Source organism: Astyanax mexicanus, chromosome 1, assembly GCF_023375975.1.
Source record: "Astyanax mexicanus isolate ESR-SI-001 chromosome 1, AstMex3_surface, whole genome shotgun sequence".
Lineage (NCBI taxonomy): Eukaryota > Metazoa > Chordata > Actinopteri > Characiformes > Acestrorhamphidae > Astyanax > Astyanax mexicanus.
In genome coordinates, this window is record NC_064408.1 from 65,705,395 (window position 1) to 65,727,848 (window position 22,454).

A 22,454-nucleotide genomic window follows, 5' to 3' on the forward strand; every position below is an offset into this window, starting at 1 on the left:
ATTGATTGAACACTAAGCCAACATTATGGCTTTCTATGTACGGTTTGTATTCAACCTTAACTTACATTAAATATGTATATCTTGCAAAACTCTATTCTGTTCTTATAGCTTGTGTAGAAAGTGACATTTAAATAATTAAATCATTCCTAATATTACAATTATTATTTGAGAAAAGCAGCCTGCGCCTATATATATTGTAACTGTAGAAGAGCCCCAAACTTTTGAACATTTTTGACTTTTCTGTTCTAAAAATTCTGTTCTTAATTATTAGTTTTTATAACTTTTTCTTTTTTTAATATAATTTCATGTAATTTTATTTTAACATTGTTCTGTGTTATGTCTTAAATTAGTTTCTTATATTCCAATTTTATTCTTTTTTTTCAATTCTGTTTTACTTAGTATCTCAAAAATACGGTTTGCTATCTCAAAATAATAACTTACTATCTCAAAATAATGACTTAGTATCACAAAATAATGACTTAGTTCACAAAATAATGAGATAGTACCTCAAAATAATCAGATAGCATCTCAAAATAACAACATAGTATCTCAAAATAATAAGATAGTATCTTAAAATAATGACTTACTATCTCAAAATAATGACTTACTTTGTCAAAATAATGAGATAGCAGTTTAGTTAATAATAAATGTGCGGGATTATTTTTTTTTTTAGGTGGCAGGAATGGGCTTCCATAGGAAAGAGCCATTTTTTTATGCTTTTATTCATTATATTTTGACATTAGCAGACTTTACTTAAATATTTTTCTAACGTTATAGTTTCTATTACAACTAAGTTACAAGTGTGCTTTCACTAATGTTTATTCTGAAACATTTTTTTTACGTGATGCTTGAATAGAAATCCTCAGTAATTTATTGGTGTAATGTCAGGCAGACAACTGACAAAAATCCCGGGCTGTTAAGGGGTTAATCTCTCTCACTTTCTCACAGTCAGACAGTCAGTTTCACTAAAACTATTACTCATCTTCTGTCAGCACAGATCCTCCGGTGCTCTGTGTTCCAGGTAGGGCCTCCATAGGAGAGAGCCTGTAGCTAACGCCCCGCCGCCGCCACACCCAAAACCCCCGCCCGGCACGGAGCGAGCCACCGCCGCCCTCCGCACCACACCTCACCCACAGGACTTTAGCCTAGCCCCCCTCAGCCTCTGGAGCGGACACCACACACACACACACACAGTACTGACCGAGCTAACATGTCGCGGGTCGGCCCTTCCTGCGCTCTCCTGCTGCTGCTTTCGGTAAGTTTATAACATATATCACTAAATGGCCTGAGGGCTAGCTCTTTAGCTAACAAACTTAATAGGTTAATAGTCATTTCCCTTCGAGAGAGAGAGAGAAAGAAAGAGAGCGGTCTCTGGACTAGCGTTGTTTAGGACGTGTGTGTGCGCGTTATTTTACGCCGGAAAACTGCGCCCTGTTCTCACTCTCTCTTTTTAAAACAGACCAGAATAACAGAGAATAAACGCTGAATATACAGGGAAACATTAAACTGACTTTGTTAGCTAACCGCTGGCTGTGTTTTGGGAGGATAGCAGCTCCAGTTGCTAAGCTCTGCAGAGAGAGAGAGAGAGAGAGAGAGAGAGAGTTTACGGGACCACCAGAGGAATGTGGCGGTTAGGAGAAGACCAAGAGGGGCTTTCACCTCCCTATAAACCCGTTTACAGAGAATAACACATAACTAACTTAGTTTATATAACCTTGTTAACTTAGATAACACTACCAACGCCTATTTCACACCGCCTTTATCTACAGACACCGTCTCTCTGCACTCGTAGGTTAATAATTTACTCAGTGAATCCAGGGGTTTAGTCTGTTTTCACTAATCAGTTCTGTTAGAGGAAAGGCAGGTAGTATACATTTCCTACAGGCCTGTATTAATCTAGTCTTTTACCATTTGTTTACTAGGCAAATTTGAGTCAAATTAACATTGTTGTTTTATTCTATAAACTACGAACAACATTTCTCCCAAATTCCAAAAAAAAATTATTTAGAGCATTTATTTGCAGAAAATGGGAAATGCCTGAAACAACAAAAAAAGATTCAGAGCTTCCAGACCTCAAAAAATGCAAAGAAAACAAGCTTTAAGAGTTCAGAAATCAATATTTAGTGAAATAACCCTGTTTTTAATCACAGTTTTCATTCATCTTGGCATTCTCTTCAGTTTGGTAAAATCAAAGATTTAAGTGGTCTCTTAGTTTTTCCCAGAGCTGTATGTATAGACATACACATGTAGGTATGTTTAATTTATATTTCACTCAGTTCATATTAGGTTAAATATATTATGTTTTATGCTTTTTTTAGCATCTTTATATTTTTTGTAACTTGCCAAGCTATCAAAACTATAAATTGCCTAAAAATGTGAAATAATGTCTTCCATTGTCCCAATAAAACAGCAAAACTATAAGGCAGATTCTCGGACAGGGATTAAGCATAGTCATAGACTGCATTTTCCCTTCAATATAAAATCTCGATATAGGATGATGTCTAGTCCAAGACTGGGCCTAATCCCTAGAATCACTGATTGCCTAAATCTGCATTGAAAACATAGCTCGCTAGTCAGTAAGTAAACAAGTAGAAGCTGACTACTTTAATTTAATTTGTGAAAGTCACAAATCAAGTAGTCTCGTCAGTTCTGTGAAATTCCTGGACATCTGATCAATGACCTAATTGACCTTTCATTAAAAGTAATAAATGACTATAAATTAAATTGCTCAGATTCCAGGACTTAAAACTAAACATATACATTTGTTTTGTGAAATGAGTTTATTAAAAGTAATCAATGAATTAACTAGGGTTAGTGTTTTTTTTTTTACTTTTAGCACAGGTTAGCATCATCTGTCAGGCTATTTCAAGCTAATAAGCGACCAAAACCTTTAAGAAAAAAAGGTTCAGCCCCCGGCCATTAGGCAAAATTAGAGTGTATCAGTCATCTCAGATACAGCAGTATATTTTTGAGGAATATTGAAGGAACGTTTTGGAGGAATTCCTGGTACTGGATCGGGACTGGATCAGCCTGGGCATAAACTCACACACAGTGAAGAAAACATTAAAATATGAGTCTTTAATGAATCTAATGCATTGTAATGATTGTAATGATCCTGAGCAAGAACACAGCTGCCTTTATAAAACAGTCCAGAGGGATGTTGCCAAAATGTATGACAAGTTCAGCAGTTCAGTGTTGGACATTTTTCTTCAAAAAGATTTAGTGATTCTTTAAAAAGATCTGATGGAGGGATCAGAAAATGATACCAAATAAACATTCAATTATACTTGCCTTTTTATTGTTATTATAATGACAGTTAATTTCCTTTTTTATTTCTGTAAACAGAGTAATGATGTTTTTATTGCCCATAATTATTCGTTGGCATGTTGACAAACTTGCTGTGTCTGTTTGTATATCTGATTCCCGGGTTCATTCATAAATATACAAGTAATTAAATACAAAAAAACATACTGTTACCGTAATGTTTTGACGGTGTATAAATGTTGTCAATTCACTTTCACTTTATTATTACATATAATTCCTTGATTCCTTCTTCACACAACTGTCTTATCAAAATGCACTTCTAAAGATAAATTTAAGGTGCAATGGTTAAATGGTTCTTTGGGTAATTCCAGTGTTTCCATAAAGATCTATGTTGGTAATAGAGTTGTGTGAATGTGAAGATTTTTTTTTTCCACACATCTCTATTACAAAACAGAGTTTACCTGAATAGACCACATGGCTCTTTGTGGACAGTTTTTTTCAGACTAAGAACATCACAATATTTTATCAGCCTGTTGCACAGTAGAGTGTGTAAATGAATAGCTTGTAATGCACACATGTACTGTTACGTGGCCACTCGAAACCTGATTACATATTTTGCTGTGTTCTGGAAGTGTGTCAGTTTTTTTGCACACTCTGTGTAATGTTCCCATCACTCTGGCTCAGTGAATGGGTGCACCGCCCTGTAATGCTCATGCATTTAGCATGCAGTGACAGGGTGTGTGGGGAAAGGAGGAGGGAGTGGTGAATCAATGTAGTTTTGCTGACATTGACTGGAGAGCTACTGTTCACTTACAACATCTGCTTCTTATTACAATAAAAAAAACCTGCCCACTCATTGTATCACCCTCTGAACCACAAGCAGTGGCCACTGTAGAGCCATAGAGAGTGAAACAGAAAACAAGTCCCTCCTTTCACTGAAACATGCACCGTCTGAACTCATCAGCCTCACCCATTTTTTAAAGCTCTAGCTCACTCAGACTCATTTCCCACACTGCACTGGGGATTACAATGATGCAAGAATTAATTTAATATTGGCATGTAATGCTTAGATAATATAAGCATTAATTGATCCATCCATTTATTCACCAACTCACATATTCATCCACCCTCTCGCTTATCCTCCTTCTTATGCACTGACATATCAACTGTTCATCCATTTACAGACCCATCTTCAAACCCACCCATCTACCCACGTACTAACACCCCCTAAAAACCCACCCATCCATCCATCCACCTCCAAACCCCATCCATCTATGCATCTGTTGGCCCACCAATCCATCCAAATTTCTATCCACCCTTTCTTCTATTTACCTACCTTGCCTTGATATTGTTTTTTTTTTTTCCTTAATCATTTTCATTTGATTTTTCAAAATTGTGTTCATATGTAGATGTTTACATTTTTATTTTAGCAGAATTCAATCCATCACTCTCTTCAGCACAGTGTATTTGTGCCAGGTACATATTTAAGAAAAAACAGATGTCAGCTGGAACATTTTTCTACGCTCTCTCTCTTTTTCAGGTGCTGTGCTATTCAGTGGAGTCATGTGTTCAGAGGCATGTCAGAGCACAAGTTCCTGAGACGCTGCAGGCTGGTTATGCTGTCTCCAGAGGTACAGAATTTCAGAGTTTTGTTGTTGATCATTCGTTGCGTCACTTTTTTAAAAGGAATGTTTACTTGGGATGGGCAACAGCATCATCATTTACTTAATTTTGTCACACTGTGCTTTTTTAAACTTGTAGGAAAACATTCTGTTACACTTCATTAAATTTTGGCCTGTTTTCTGAATTTAAATTTGAATATCGATATATTTAAAACCTAACAAGATCTAAAAAGATGACATAACGAACCTCATATGCAGGTTGATTTCAAAGAAAAAAATGAGCATGGGTCATATATGAAAAACAGAGTACAGTCTTGCTGTAGAAACATTACAAAAGTAATGGCATCAGCATGGCATCTAGTCATGTATTGTAATATTATAATAGTATAAATTTTGCCCTGCTTATGTCTTTTCCAGTTGCTAACAGTTGTGTGTATGAATATTTGTTCTCATTAATATATACATTCTGGAAGCTGTTTAATATGTGTTTGTATTGTCTTTTACTCTTTTCATAGTGAATCTGGAAGGCTGTGGGATCAAGCGACTGCAATTGGCTTCTAGTGACCCGGACTTCACCATACAGACAGATGGAACCATTCTAACTGTGAGCATCACCACAGTACCAGACAGCGGCAAGTCTTTCTGCATATGGGTGCAAGACCAGAGAGGTCATAAGTGGAAGGTGGATGTCAGCCTTACTCCCACAGAGCAGGTAATTCCACTTAGTGAGTGATTTGAAGTTTGACAACTCAACTAGGATCCACTGTCTTCCTCATAGTGTGAAGATTACCAATCTTTCACTTTCACTTTCAACAAAACACCTTCTTCTGTTAATGATTACAGATTTCTCAGAAGTCCAGTAATGTGGTTCTTAGACGTGCTAAGAGAAGATGGAGTCCTCTACCTTTCAATATCAAAGAGAATGATCCAGGCCCTTTCCCTAAGGATGTGGAGTTTGTAAGATTTTCATACTTTTTATTTTGAGGAAATTTAATCTAAAGCATATACATGCAAAGAAATGTGATTCTTGATTACTAATGCAAAGTGTTGTGAAATGACTGAATGAATGAATTTATTACATTTGACTTTTTTTATTTATTTAATATTATACTGTTACTATACTGCCAATGGAAATAATATGTAAGTATAGATGATGTCTAATATGTTTCTTATGTTGCGTAATGGTGAAATTGTATTTCCTGACACCAGTACTGTGTTTTCTTTCTTGCCAGATTGCATCAGACTCCTCTTTAAATTTCTCAGTATATTACACGATTGATGGGCCTGGAGTTACCACTGAGCTTGTGGGCCTTTTCTCAGTTGTCCCCAATTCCGGCTTGCTGAGAGTCCACCAAACCGTTGACCGTGAGATGTACCCTCAGTTCGTAGTAAGTTGTACCTGCTCTGTTGCATCACTCTCTCTTACCTAGCATAGGCCATGTAGTCATTACGTGGTATAAAATTTAATGGATTTATACAGATATTTATAGCAGAATAGCTGAGAATGTGAAGCATTAGAACCAGTACGTATCCTGTGGCTCTTGCATTACAAACTGTTATTTTTCCTCAGTTCACAGCTCATGCATTTGACAGATACTCTAATAAGGAGACAGACCTTCCATTAAAAATCACTGTGAACGTGAATGACGTGAATGACAATGCTCCTCAGTTTTCAAGCCCTCTGTTCTTTATTGTGCCGGAGCAAAGTGACCCAGGTGAGTAAGCCTGATGCAGTTGTGTGCATGCTAGTGAACTACTAGACTCAAAATACATACATACAAGATGCATAGAATAATTATACATTCGTAAGTCTGGGAATTTTATGCCTAAAAACTGTGTATTAATAACCAAAAACAAACTAATGAAATAATGAAGAACATAAGCATATACTTTAATGTTTAGGTGTGACTGGCGTCCTGTATTTAATGACAGTGTTTTATTTATTATTCTGTGTTTGTAACCCTTTAAAAAATGTTATATGTGTTAGTAGTGCAACTTTTGATGCATGTAGCCCAAGCTTTACATTTTATGCATGCTTATGAGTCAAACTTCTTCCCTCTTTTTTGATTAAGCTATGCCACATACATTTATCTATTTTATTTTATTTTATTTATCTATTTTATTGTATATTGTTTTATTATTGTCTTGAGCAACTAATTCAAGTACATATGTAAGCACATTATTATTATTATTATTATTTATTTTTTTTACCAGAGCCTTAGCAGTATGGTAGTTAAACTGGTACATTAAATCATAGGTGTAAAGTCTTATATGAAGTTCAGAAACTAATAATGTTTTTTGGACCGTGTTCAGGCACTATTGTAGGACAAGTGAATGCAACAGATAGGGATGAGCCCAACACTCCCCACACCAAAATCAGGTACACTCTAATAAATGGCACGGACCTTTTCAACATCAATCCTTTCAGTGGAGTTATAACTACCAAAACCAACACACTGGACAGAGAGGTATGTCCGGCCTACATGTCATTGACACATTACACATCAAGATTACATCAGCATAATTATGTAGATAGAATTTCAGTGTATAATGACAAAATAATAATACACATAAAATTCATAAAGTACCTTTAATGCTTGATTTTCCAGCACATGCTGTATATGTGTATGTGATTTGCATTTAAGGTATTTTGAATAATTGTTTTATTTGATGTATAGAATAACTGTACATGTTGTAAAATGGCATTAAAATGATAACATTTAAACACATTTTTTTTCCTCAGACTCAGGACAGATACATTGTTAAAGTAGAGATCAGAGACATGGGTGGAGCATCAGATGGACTTTTCAGTCAAGGTTTGGCTTCGATCTCTCTGGGTGACATCAATGATAATCCACCTATCTTCAAAGAAAAAGCGGTATGTTTTTTTATTAATAATATTTATTTATTTATTTACTTATTTATTTATAGTTTAACACACAGTGTTTCTTATAATTGTGGCAAATGTGTATGGAAATTCTGTATTAAACATAGTTAAGATCCCTTACTTGTTACTGAAAGCATAAGCAGGATATCTGCAGGTCCATAAAAAGTCTTATAATATATCATATAATAAATATAATATTTTGTCTTTAATGTTTTAAATTAATCTCCTAAAGGTCTTAAAATGCCACTGGCAGAAAATTTAACTTTGGTATTATTTTTTATGTATTGCAATTTTCAGTTTCCAAATTTGACATACAAGTTAGCTTACAGTTTTGGTAGAACCAATGCAATTATTTATGGCTCAGGGGGTGATATTTTCAGGTAAGCTAATTACTCACCTTTATCTTGTACTGTAGAAATGGCAAAATCATAAGCAAAAAGGTTAAACAAGCCCAGTTTTGCACTGGACCGTATTTTCAGTGTATGAGAAGTTGTGTGCAAAAAAAAAAATCATTATACAAAAGTCAGTGTAAATTTATGCTTATTTGAAATATTGGTTTGTAGTAAAAAGCACACAAATCACATGTTTACTGTACAGTCTGTTAATAATAATAATAATAATAATAATAATAATAATAATAATAATAATAATAATAATAATAATGTGTTTGCTATTGTCTTTTAAGAGTGGTCCTAATTTTATATTTGAGTTTTATTTAAACGCCATAAAATAAATTTTCTTGTACAGACAGCCTGTAAAGGTTGTAAAAAGAAGTTAGTAGAGCAGGTGTTGGCATGTCAAAATACTGTTAATAAACCTCTGTGTTCTAATCTATTTGGACAGCTACACTGAGTTCTTTGCAACACTAAAACAGTTGTTTGGTTGCAACCTTCTATTCTAAACCAGCACCATTGTAACAGTATAGCCCAAGGGCCTCTGACACTCATCTATCAATCATGCAGTGTGAGAGTGGGTTCCTGTAATTTATTACCGTGTTTTGTGTTTGTGGAACAGTACAAGGCTCAGGTCCAGGAGAACCAGGCAAATGTGTTGGTCCTTAGAATCCCAGTAGAGGATAAGGACCTACAAGGAACTCCGAACTGGAAAGCAGTGTATGAGATCACCAAGGGCAATGAGACTGGAAACTTCTGGATCAAGACTGACCCCACCACCAATGAAGGGCTTCTCTACGTCACAAAGGTAGGACAGAGGGGATGAGTGTGGGGGAGGTGCAGAGAAAGAATTTGGGGTGGAAAAAAGTGTGTAGAAAGTCATTGTTTTAGAAACTAGGATTAGTGGTTTTAAAACCAAACAGATCTTCACCTCTTTGACCCTCATAAATTCAGCAACGACAGGATTCAACCTTTGTATTTACAGACAGGATTTAACCTCTGTTGGTAATAATAGCCTACAAAAAGGAATAGATGGGACCTAAATTTCAGGTTAACATTCAGCAAACACTCAATAGTTCTAATGTTTTACAGTGTTTAAAAAGCTGACACAGCTTACACAGTTGTAACAAAAATAATTGTATATATTTTCTGTTAAATTTGATGATATACTTTAAACATAATTAAAACACTGATACCAACATTTGAATAGTATTGTATATTTAGCATCAGGATGCAGTTTTCTTTTGTTGTCCTGAAACTGTACTGGAGCTGAAGCTCTGGTAACGCTCTGAATACATTATTTATAGCAGTGTTACACTGCTGGCATGGTATCTATGAGCAGGGTGTGAGAGATAGGCTGAGTGCTGGTCTGACGTGTTCTTGTGTGTCTCAGACACAGCGACTGACTGCAGGCACACCCTGCTCAAAGACCAACAAGCAGGCACAGGTAGAGCTTACCAATGCCTCTCTCTATTTAGAGAGAAATCCCATCCATCACATTAGTGAAACATTTCAGTTGTTGATTTTGTATAAAATGGATTAACTGTCGTGTCGTAATTGTTTTTATTGAGTTTTGTATGAGAAAGAGAATAAGTTTAAAGCTTCTCTAAACATTTATGTATTATTGTTATTGTATTAAATTTGGTGTATTTTACATATAGAGCTCTGGAAAAAAATGTAGAGACCACTTTAGTTTCTGGATCAGTTTCTCTGATTTTCCTATTAATAAGTATGAAGTAAAATGAGAAATAGCTGAAATAACAAAAAGATGCAGAACTTTCAGATCTTAAAAATGCAAAGAAAACAAATTCATATCCAAAAAGTTTAAAGAGTTAAAAAATCAATATTTGGTGGAATAACACTTCTTTTAATCACAGTTTTCATGCATCTTGGCATGTTTTCTTCCACCAGTCTTACACATTGCTTTTAGATAACTTTATGCCTTCTGGTGCAAAAAAAATTCAAGCAGTTCAGTTTGGTTTGATGGCTTGTGATCATCGATCTTCCTCTTTGTTCTGTTCCAGAGCTTTTCAATTTGGTAAAATCAAAGAAACTCATCATCTTTAAGTGGTCTCTTTTTTTTTCCAGAGCTGTATAATAACCATATAACCAAATAACCATATCATCCTTTTGAAAGACATCAGTTATTTTTTTACGATTGTAAATTATTTAATTTTAAATGGCTTTATCAGTGAAAAAATATATACATTATCTCCTAAAAATGCCTATCACATTTTTGTAAATATTTTATTATACCTTTTCGTGGGACAACCCTGAAGAAATTAAACTTTGATACAATGTAAAGTTTTTAGTGTACAGCTTTTATTGTGGTGTTCATTTGCCATTAATGTCTGTTGGCACTGCTGGCAACAAAAGTTAGTACAAGTGGGACGAAAGTGTCAATATTTTGTGTGGCCACCATTATTTTTCAGCACTGCCTTAACTCTTGTGCGTGGAGGTAAAATCATCTTCCACTACTCCATGAGGTGCTGGTGGATTTTGAGCTTTCCTCACAGATGCTCAATCGGGTTTAGATCTGGAGACATACCTTGCAAGTCAAACATTTTTAGCTTCCTCTGCAAGGAAATTGTCATCTTGGAGGTGTGTTTGGGTTTATTATTATGTTGCAAAACTGCTGTACGGCCCAGTTCTTTAGGATGAGGGATCGGGCTCTGCTACAAAATGTCACAGCACAAGTTGGGATTCAGCTTCCCAGTGCTGGCAGCACTCATACATCCCCAGACTGTGAAGCTACCATTGCCATTGCGCGTAAGCAAGGAACCATTGCCTTGGTACTCCTCACCAGGGCGCCGCAACACATGCTTGGCACCATCTGAGACAAACTGATATTGTTAGACCACAGGACATAGTTCCAGTAATCCATAACCTTTGACACTTGTCTTCAGCAAACAGGCTTTCTTGTGCCTCACTTTTAGAAGAAGCTTACTTTTAGGACAGTGCCATGCAATCAGAATAGGTACAGTATGTGGGATGTTCTCTGACCACTGCAGACAAACTGACTTGCATAAATGAGGTTTTTAACCAGCACATATTTTTTTATTATTTATTATAAGAAAAAAAAAAAACATTAATGGCTGTGTGTTGAGTCATTTTGAGGGCACAGAAAATCTACACTGTTATACAAGCTGTACACTGACAACTTTAAATTGTATCAAAGTGTTATATCTTTAGTATAGTCCTATGAAAAGATATAATAATCTATTTACAAAAATATGAGTACTTATTTTTGTGAGACAGTGTAAGTCTAAATATGTGAAATTATGTGAATTTTTATGTGAAAAAAATGTGGTTTGGAGTATATGTTGAAATTTATTTAATATTTATCTACTGTCTCCCTGGCAGTCCTTAGCTATGTATGTAGTTTATTTTATGATCTGTATTAGTTTTCTGATGAAAATGTAATAAATGTATAGTTTGCCAAGAAAAATGGACTTCCTGATAAAGCTGAAAAAGAGAGAACTCTTGGCTTTCTATGAACAACCTATGTTCTAAATTCTCTAAATTCCATTTTAAGCATGTTTCATTTAAATGACAACAATAAAAAGTCAAATCAAGTAACAAATGCTAAGATAATGAGGAAACCAGATTTGCCTCCAGGGGAATTCCATATACAGGTCTAGGGTTGCAACGGTATGAGATTTTCACGGTATGATAACCGTCTCAGAAAATACCGCGGTATCACGGTTATCACGGTATCACAGTTTGTTACATATATTATTAAACTGACCCTTAAAGAAATTACAACAAAGGTTTTTTGTTCAATTAACTATTTATTGTAGAAACCTGGAACAACTATATAGATAATGTCTCCTTAAAAAAATAAACTGTATACCATTAGGTGAAGGAAACCAGGTTTTTCCACTACTCTTAAGGGCATTAAGGGTGTATAAAAAAAAAAAAATATATATATATATATATATATATATACACACACACACACACACACACACGTGTCACACATTACATGTCCTCTAAGAAGTAAAGATCCTGTGTTTAAAATATTCAGTACAATTATTTAAGTTTAAATTATTTAATATCTGATAAACTGAGCCTGGGTCAGTGTCTGATCAACAACTGTTGTAAACGTCCGTTTTACTGCCAAGTTGGTATATAACCAGATACTGCAGAAAGAGGGGATTTATTTCTGACATGATCCTCACAATAGATATTTCTATTTTAAGGCTTTCACACAGAGTCTGGTTTTAACACATGAAAAACAGGCACGTCAGAATTTGAAAATTAACGCATGTAAATGAATGGCGTCTTTCACATCCAGTCCGGCCAGGACCTTTACACGGACACGTGAATCCGTCGTAGCACGCACTTCACGCCTGTACCTGCGTGCCCAAATTTCGGATAACTCAGCGCTTTTGCGGGCGCTTACCGCATGGGTTGTGCACGACTACAAAGAGGTTTTATTTATGTTCAGATTAAAATTATAAACTAAACACATACTTTGCGATGCACAGTGGGGTGGTGTTCTCGGAGATGGGAGAACAGGTTTGACGTATGTCCACCTTTAGCTGTGACTTTACGGCCACATTGATTATAAATCGGATAACCATCCTCGGGTGCTTTCGGCGGGTCTCTGAAATAGTCCCACACTGCTGATTTTAGTTTAGCCTTTTTGTAGGCGGACGGAGATTTGTTTAGTCTGATGCACTTTCTGCCGTTCTCACCGCTGTGTGCTGAGCAGCTGAAGCGGAGCAGAGTTGCGCATGCGCGGGTGAGTTTCTCCGCTGGCTTGCGTTTTACCGGTAATAAGCAAACACACACGGTATGATAACCGTGCATTTTAATACCACGGTATACCGTGAAACCGGTTACCGCTGCAACCCTATACAGGTCATACAGGGCGAACAGTTCTCCCCCATCCTGTATTTCCATAACTTTTATCTCTGCTTTCCTCACCTCAGCCTCTGGATCGTGAAAAGCAGGATTTGGTAAAGCTGGAGATTATGGCCCGTAATGAGGTTCCTCTGGTGCAGAGTAGCTCCTCTTGGATGAAGGTGCCTGTGGACCTCACTGTGACTGACGTGGATGAGGGACCAGAATTCTCTGCACCCATACTGCGGCTAAAAGTCAAAGAGAACGTAGCCAACGGAACTCTCATTGGAACCTACACAGCCATCGATCCAGAGACGAAGAGCAGCAAGGGCATAAAGTACGAGCCTGTGTGGTCTTATGGTGTCTGTAGTAATTGATTGACATTCTAATTCATTTTGCAGTGACACCTTTGAGGCATAGTTCATTTGAAAAATCTATATTCAAGTTTGATATTGAGTTTATTTATCAGCTCTTAGGGCTGTTTTACTCCAAGAACATAAGTAACATAAGTTGCACACATTATATTATATTGGCTACAGTGTTTAAGGGACCAAAATATCCATTGCTTTTTCTAATGCTGACATTGTGTTCCATTTTGGAAAGCAAGTGTCAATTAGAAGCGAAATTATGCCCAGTTTGATTTAGAGCTTGGAGGTTTGTCAACTGCTTGAAGTTGTTGGACATTTGCCCAAGGTACAGATTGCTAGGGCACAAAGTATCTGTCATCTTGGTTGATATTCCTAGAGATTGGTTCAGTGTGTTTATGTTGCCAGTATTTTTTTTTTATCTAAACAACAGTGACATTAAACCATTGTTGCCAAAATTGCTTTTGGTGTACAGGACACCAGCAGTTAAGATGTTATAATACATTGCACAATTTAAAGCATGCTTATTTTGTAAACCTCTTTACAAAAGGTTTCATTCTCAACTTAGTTCTTATACAAAAACCTGTAGATTCTTTCTTCAGCATGTCAGAGATTTCAATGCCATTATAGGTTTTGGGAAAGGAGAAACTAACCCATCACTTTATTTGTTATCCTTTCTCAGGTACTACAAGTTGACTGACCCAGGTTCCTGGATCAATGTGATGGAGACTACTGGTGAATTGAGGACCGCAAACACCATTGACCGAGAGTCACCTCTTGTCTACAATGAGACATACAACATCACTGTCAAAGCTGTGGATGAAAGTGAGTATATAACTATTTCTATGCAAGGGGCAAATATGTGCATCAAAAATAGAATATAACCTTTTCTACAATCATAATGTTTTCTGAATATGCCTACATGTCTACATGGTCCGATTTATAGGTTTATAAAGTATTGTAGGCCATTGTATATTACACTATGAAATTATCAGTTCAACACACAATATGAGGTCACGTCCAAAGCAATGGTGTTTCATATATTGTGTGAAACTATGGAAACACTTTCCACCAGAATTGTAGTACTCAGTGGTGCTGCACATTTCCTGCAGATTATCTTGTTGGTGCCTTTTTGGTTGAATTTTAAAATCTGTCATGTTTATCCAAGTCAAGTTTCAAGTTTTTTCCACATATTTACTATTTGCTCCTATTTTGTTTCCTACTCACAATTTTCCATACATTGAAGCAGCACTCACTTGTCACACTTGCGTCAGCAGGGCCCGTTGTTGGGCGTGATCGTTTACAGGTTCAGGATGTTCTTAAAGTTGTTGTGGTTTGTTGTGACTTTCTGCACTAATGTGCATGATCTTTATCTCTGTGTTCAACCGTCTGACAGCAAGTATCACAGAGAGTGGTTTGATGGCATTCTTGAAGAGATCTGTCTTTTGTTCTGTTTAGTTTCCATTCCTGAGACATTCAGCCAGTTGGAGAAAAGAAAAGCCATCGGCTATGGAAGTGTCCTACCATTTTTGATTGATGTTTATTTGCCCATATAATATTAAATAGCAGTTTGGGGAAAACCAAAATTGGTGGCTTTTGGTCTCTAAAAGGGCATGCAGTGTTTGTTCTCTGGTCTAACAGCTGCTGTGGATTTACTATTCACAGTAGGAACCTCAATAAGACCAGTCAGAAATAACAATGATGCTTGTAATAAAAAATGACATCATGTTCAATCCTTCCCATTTCCTAGGTCAGAAGACTGGTACAGGTACAGTCGTGATCCTGATTGAGGATGTAAATGATAACTACCCAGTGATCCCAGTACCAGACCGGACGGTGTGCTCAAAAGAAAATCAAAGGAGCTCTACGACCGTTGAAGCTGTGGACTCTGATAAATCTCCGTATGCTGGCCCTTTTACCTTTGAATTAGGGCCAGGAAATGATGGGAAATGGAAGATCAAGGATCCCAAGCCAGGTACTTTGGAAGAGACTTTAAGGCCTGAAACTGATGGGTTGTGTTTGAGGCCTCTGTTTTGAATTCAGTGAATGTTATTGTGGAAATTTAAGCGCTGCTACGCTTATATTTTAAAGAAATTATTTTATAACAGTTATTTTACAAGTGTGAGACCACATTGAATCAGTAACAACTAAAGCATAGTAAATACAATGGAGAACACTTAGATTTAAATCTGAATATTTAATTTTTAGTAAGTTTGTAATGCTTAAAGTTTAGCACTTTATGGCAGATTAGTCTGTGTCCTCAACCACAATTAATCATTTAAGGCTTTTGTGCAAATCTGGAGTTTAGGCCAATCAAGTTCAATAAAAAACACTCTACCAAATTAAAAAAGAAATCATAAAAATGTATATTAAAAATGAAAGTAATCTACATTTAATACAAAATTTTCATGTTGATAATGTAATGTAAACTTTGTTTCTTAAAAAGGAGTGCATTTTTACCATTTGGTTTAATACCTTAGGACTTGTAATACAACATTATATAACATGTATAATATAACGTAATATATTATAACATTTAAAAGAAAGAAAGAATGCAAAGAAATTTGTGTGTACAATTGTCATTATGTTAGTTAATAACTATAATCATAATCTCTTTCATTTGTAGGTACCTCAGTGGTCCTGGAGCAGGCCGAGGACTTGCCGAATGGCCAGTACAAGGTCCCCTTGATTGTGAAGGACCTCCAAGGTGAAGGGACAGAGCAGACTGTAAATATCCAAGTGTGCACATGTGTAAGGGATGGAGAGTGTGCAGCTCAGAAGATTTCTGCCAAACTGGGAGTGTGGGCCGTTCTCGCCATGCTGCTGGCCCTGCTGCTTCTCCTGCTGCTCTGTGAGTGCCCCCTACTGGCCATATTGTGAATTACTAATATACTATAGCGCTCTCTTCACTGTGCTATATTTATATTGACTGCTTTATTCATTACACTGTCCAGAGAGTTCAAGATGCAGACTGGCTTAGGAAATAAGTACCTGTATGATTTGTATAGGCTGCCAAAATATGGCTTAAACTAATGTTTCTGTCCCAGATAATTAGCCTTCTATGATGAAACAGTTAAACTGTCACTGATCATGCTGAAAAAAATGTATAATTAGCCACAAGAGTGAACTTTTCACCTTGAGATGATGAGCTTGACAGGTTCTTTTTCTTGCTTAAAAGTATGCACATTTTATTAGTAATATTAATGAGTGATATTTATATTGTGGCTGTCAGTTTTAATCAGTTCTACTCAGTTGCTCACTTGAAAGATCTTTATTGCAAATTCGAGCATCTCGAAAGACACTGACCTGCACCATTTGTCATTCATTTATCCATCATACAACATCAAAATCCAGCTGATGACCCACTTCTGTGCATAAAAACAAACAGCTGAGAACCATGAAACATCCCAACTTACCGTACATGAAGCACATTCTATTTAATGTAGATGTTAGAGGGAAAAATAAATAAGTGTACAGACCCCCCTGCTGGCCAGAGCTTAAACAGCGTCACAGTGTTAACATTACAACAACAGAAAATAGTAAACAAAACAGTAAATAAATGTCCTTTTTAAGGAATTTATATCTTACTTTGATTACAGCTGCATAAATATCGCTTCTACCACTTTTGATAAACTGTGATTTGTATTTCTGGGCTGTCTAATTACTTAAAAAAATTCTTGCTGCTCATACAATGAGAAATAGAATATTTGTATAGGGTCTTTTTGCCACATATATATTTCTAGAACAATTTAATATAATGTAATTAATAATACTAATAAATATAATAAATAATAACAGCAAAATACACAATTGATTACTAAATAAGAATATTTTATATTTGAGATAATCAATACCGAGAGATGATCAACCACCACCATCTGATACTGGCTCGACAAGAATCCAGAAGCATAGCGAACTATGTTCATGGTCCATTGCCTCAACTCAATCTGGATTCTTGTCGAGCCAGTATCAGATGGTAGTGGTTGCTGTGTTCTGCTCACGCAACTTATAATGTGATTTATTGTGTGTGATTGTGCTTAGGTAAGTGTGTTGTTGCCATAGTTAAAGGAAGTGAGCTTAGATTAAGGAGGGATTCTGTTTGTTCATAGGTTATTTTTTGGTAGGTCTGTTACTTGGCAGTTGAGGCAATGGACCATGAACATAGTGTTAGGCTGTGCTTCTGGATTCTTGTCGAGCCAGTATCAGATTGTGGTGGTTTTGCTATTGTTGTTAGTTGAGTGAGTAGTAGATCCTGGCTGAGCCCTATGCATAACCCCAGCTGTTAGGTGCAGGATTTGTCAATTTCCTGTATTATATTACTTACTAAAATAAAAAAGCAAGGAAAATTACAAGTTTATTTTCATTGAGATGTAGTAAATACAGTGTCTGTAATTAATTAAAAACAAACACAATTTTACCATCAATTCATAACGCACAGTTACTTTGGTGATTTTTATTCATATTCCAAAAGACATTTATTCATAGTCCATTGACCTAAACATAATTGGAACATTGTAAATAGACAATGTTCCAAACAGATTTGCATGCAGGGTAACAGAAGAACATAGTAAAATATGTATATTATCTATAGTAAAAATAAGAAACAAATACAAGCAATGGTGTTTGAATAATGTTTCTCTCTCCCTGTGGCAGGTTTGCTGTTTGTCTTGGTGTGCAGCACGAAGGGAGAGAAACTGCGCATGACTGATGATTATGATGGAACCGGGGGAATGCTGCTCAAATCTAACACTGAGGCTCCAGGGGAGGAAGTGGTGAGAACTCGTTTTTAAACCTCGCCCTTTTGCCAGAAGCGAACAGGGATATAAAGGCTCTTCTTAGAATATGGACGCTGGGTCTAAACAACGCCTCTGAGGAAGAAATTTAAGGCAGTGTTTTGCCTACAGCATTGACTCCTAACCAGGTCCTCCTTTAGCTAGGTCACTTCTTTCTGTTCTAGCTCCAAACTGAACAAACAGGAGCAGTCAGCGCAAGCTTAGTGATGTTCAGTTGGTGAATAAAACAACAGTGTGGACTGGCAGAAGGCCCTAGGGAGCTTGATCAGGGTTTTATTCTGTTTTGTTCTTGTTGTTGTTGCTTATATTTGGTGTTGTATTGTTTGTTTATTGGACCCTATTTATTGTGCGACGCTCTGCTTGCTTAAACAGGGGCGACAAAGGTTTAATATGTCTGGGAACTTAATGATTTAATCCAACACATAATGTATTCCTCCAATTTAAAAAGATTTCAGTCTTATTGGAGATGTTATTCTCTGGTGTGTAGCCCAGTGCGAGTTAAGAGCAGCATGTTTATAGGCTGTAATTGGACTTGGCCTGAGACTTACAATCCCAGATCAATTATATAAAAATCCCCACCGCAAGAGCAACAGTGTCAGAGTTTTACTTTCATTTCAAATCATCTTAACAAATTAGCATTTGGTTAATGTAAGGACTGAGGGCTTAACCTCATACATGAGCCCAGTGTAAATGAAAGATTTCTGCAGGGAATTGATATGTGCAATATTTAAAACTTTTACTGGAGTGTTTGCAATAGCAAGCCTTTCTTAATGGCCATTAAGCAAGTGTAGAGCTATTCTGCTCACATTTATTATTTAGCCTATAATGCTTATCAACCAGAAGCAGAGCAGTAAGCAGCAGGGCCATGATGATGAAGTAATTTACAGCATAGCTATGTGCAAGAGTTCAGAAGTTTAGGATTCTTACACACTGGATAAAAAACACTGTTGACAAAAATTGGGCCAATGTCCTGCTACAAAGCTCCTACTACGAGCCATATGACCTGAATGGTCATTTTTCTCCCAACAGAAAGACACTCTGCTGGTGATGCCTGGCAGTGGAGTAGATATAGTGGATGGCTCCAAAGGGGGAGCAACCATGGAGCATCAGACCATGCTGGGCACTGCAGGAGGGGCCTATGGGCAGCACGCCATACACGGAGGAAGCATGTACCAGACCGGCACCCAGGGCTACATGACCAACCAAAGCATGTTTTCCTCTGGACAGTATGGTGCAGGCTTTTATGGCAACACCATGTACAACAAGTTCTCTGACATGTCCGCTCTGGACACATGGAGGACCAATGAGCTTTACCTGGACAACGTAAGTGGAGCTGGTGACTCGAAATGCATGCACTCTTCTTTCAGACCTAAAGGTCATACTTCTCTCTCTTCTATTCAGCGCTTCTCATCTGGTGGGAGTTACAGTCTGGGGTCACGTTAGGAAACTTAAGGAGGCTGTTTCACATATTTGTCCTTTTTTTTTTTTGCACATCAAATCTTCTAACCTGCATTTATTTACCAAATTTATATCAGTATGATATGTAAATGTCATGGGTGTATCTGCCCATAGAAACACAGAAAATTTTACATTTATACAGCCTCCTGAAATAGTTTAAATATCTACAGAGAAATATTACACACATTAGTATTATTTAACATAATTATTTTTTCTGAACATCTTTATCTGACCAATTTGAAATGTTTTGAAGCACCTACGCAGCTCTTAGAGTTGGTTACCTGGTCAGGGATTAAGCTGACTAGGCTAAAAAGCATTCTAAAAGTCTGAACATCCGAAACTTTGTTTACATAATACATTCAGCTACATAATAGTTTCACAAAGCTTTTTAACCGCGCCTTTTTTACAGTAAGCATTATCCACTTCAGCTTAAAGTACATTTCAGAAATGTTATACCCCTGCTTTGTCTATGCTCTGCTTTACAAGTGATGCTCCTTTATCCTCCTTTATCCTCTGACCTTTTACCTTTTTTCTGTGTGGCAGAAACTGGCCTACTTTGGGGAGGAGGAAGATGGGCGGTATGCGGCAGATTTGCTAAAGGCTTATGGGTACGAGGGGATGGGTTCTCCTGCAGGGTCTGTTGGGTGCTGCAGTGTCATCAGTGACCAGGACACGTTGGACTTCCTCGACTCACTTGGGCCCAAATTCAGAACACTTGCTGATGTGTGCACGAACAAAGCAGAGAGGGGTCAGCAGTAAGACAGGTGGGCTGGTGGGTTTGGGGAAAAAATTAAAAAAGAGCGTGTGAAATGACTTGAGATCAGCTCATGAGAAGTGCTTATAAGAACTGATCTGTCCTTCCTGAGAAAAGGAGAAGAGTAAGAGGAGAAGCAGAAACACTGGATGTTGCAATCAGCAGTCACTGGAATCTATCACCAGGGCTCTACAGCCTTGCATATTACTGCCTGGAGCTTTCTAACCATGCTTTTTCTAAGAGAGGACTGATAGAGAAGAGCTGATGCATTTGTATGAAATGTGTTGGAGTGAGAGAGTGTGTGTGTGTATGCGCGTGTGTGGTTATATTTTGTAGATGAGCTATTGGACAACACAATGTTTCTACTTTTACTGTATTTTACGGACTATAAGGCACACCGTATTATAAGGCGCACTATCAATAAACATCTTATTTTCTTGTCTATTTTTATACATAAAGCGCACCGTATTATAAGGCACATTTTTAGCGACAATAGAAAGGAACATGGGTGTCACCATGTTTCCCTTCTAATGGGGAAGCGCCTAAGTAAAAAAAAAACTGTAATTCTTAAAAAAAAAAAAAAAAAAAAAAAACATTTTCTTTTAAAGTCAACAAGCACTGGCTGTAAATCTACACAGATTTCTCTGTTTATTTGGACGAGTAAAGTGCTTCTGGTTATTTACTGTAAGCTTAGAATTCCAATATTCTAAACAGCGGCTAATGCTAATACTGCTCCAATCTCAGTGCTGGAGAATCTTCACTGAAACTCCTTTTTTTTTTTTTTTTTTAGCTTTACTGCTTCTTACAGCCTGACTAGTAGAATTTATACATACACCAGAGAAAATGAAAGGATTTTAAGTGTGCCTTATAGTGCAAAAAATGTATACTAGCATTCCTACTGAAAAACAGGTTCATGTTTAACTATGGCGCCATTTTTCATTACCATAGACATGACAATTACTGTAAACAAGTTTATTATTATATGTATTTGCCCTAATCCAGTGATGAGTAAATGAAGAATTAAGAGTTTAGCTCTTAAGCTCTCAGTAGTTAAAGCGTGTCTGTGTGTGTAAGTGTGTAAAAATAGGGCTAAACTCTCATGTAATAAGTTGATAATAGCAATAAAATATTCATATTCATCAAGTAAACAATGTATCGGGCAGCATCACCCTTGTCACTGTTGAAACAAAACCTTGAATCGTCAAAACGGTTGTTTTACAAGAGAAGGAAAAAAAGTTTTGTACACTACCAAGTTAAAATTAACTTTTTTTTAATTACTTTTTGACATCTGTTGTACTTTTTACACTATGTCAAAATATCATGATGAATGTAATAATAAAAATGCTCCAAAATAAATACAATATATTTTTTTCTAGTGTAAAGTTGGCCTTTTGGAGAGAAAAAAATGTATTAACAGTGTTACAAATGTTGAGAACTGGGCATCTAAATACCTGGAAACACTGTATTCATGCCAGGCTGATGCTGCCTGGTCTCTGAAACAGTGATACTGCATTTCTACTGTAGACTGCAAAAGTGTTTACTTCCTAAGCAGCAGTTTCTGGATTTTTGTTTGTTTGTTTTTTTTTTTTAAATAACCAGGATGAATGTAAAGCTTTCAAGAGGCATATTCCAAATAGAGTTCTCTAACAAGAAGCTGGTGCTGGTGTATTAGATATTGTGTAGTAGAACCCTTTCATTAAGGTTCAGTGATTACCAAGGGACTGACTCACGTGGGACAGGTAGAGTCTTGGATGCTGTATAATTTTTAATATATTTTTTAATTGGTATGTCGAGGGCTGGGGAGGGTATAAATGCTCTCGTATCTAATGGCAGTACAGTTTAACTGGAACCTGTGGGCCTTTGGTAATGTAATTTTAGAGAACTGGGCCAAATCTGAACCTGTTAACTTGACTACATGTTTTATCATTATGCCAGAAAAGTTTCACACCAAAATTCCCAGAATGCTTTGCAAACTGTTGCCTTGTTTTTGTCGCATCATTTTTTTTGCTTGTTTCTGTTTTAAATGGTTGCAACTTTTTTAAGAGTTTAAAATAAAAATGATAAATAACAA

General features: G+C 36.6%; 1 protein-coding gene across 1 annotated transcript; it reads left to right on the top strand.

The window, feature by feature from the left end:
* Positions 1–1,066: 1,066 nt before the first annotated feature.
* Positions 1,067–22,454, top strand: dsc2l (desmocollin 2 like). Its single transcript, XM_007257007.4, has 16 exons — positions 1,067–1,255; positions 4,805–4,895; positions 5,402–5,598; positions 5,730–5,843; positions 6,119–6,274; positions 6,457–6,601; positions 7,200–7,354; positions 7,630–7,764; positions 8,788–8,973; positions 13,103–13,350; positions 14,061–14,203; positions 15,129–15,353; positions 16,005–16,229; positions 18,032–18,150; positions 19,201–19,494; positions 20,173–22,454. Exons 1-16 carry the CDS (start codon positions 1,211–1,213, stop codon positions 20,386–20,388), a joined length of 2,694 nt encoding a protein of 897 aa, XP_007257069.3. The 5' UTR covers positions 1,067–1,210; the 3' UTR covers positions 20,389–22,454.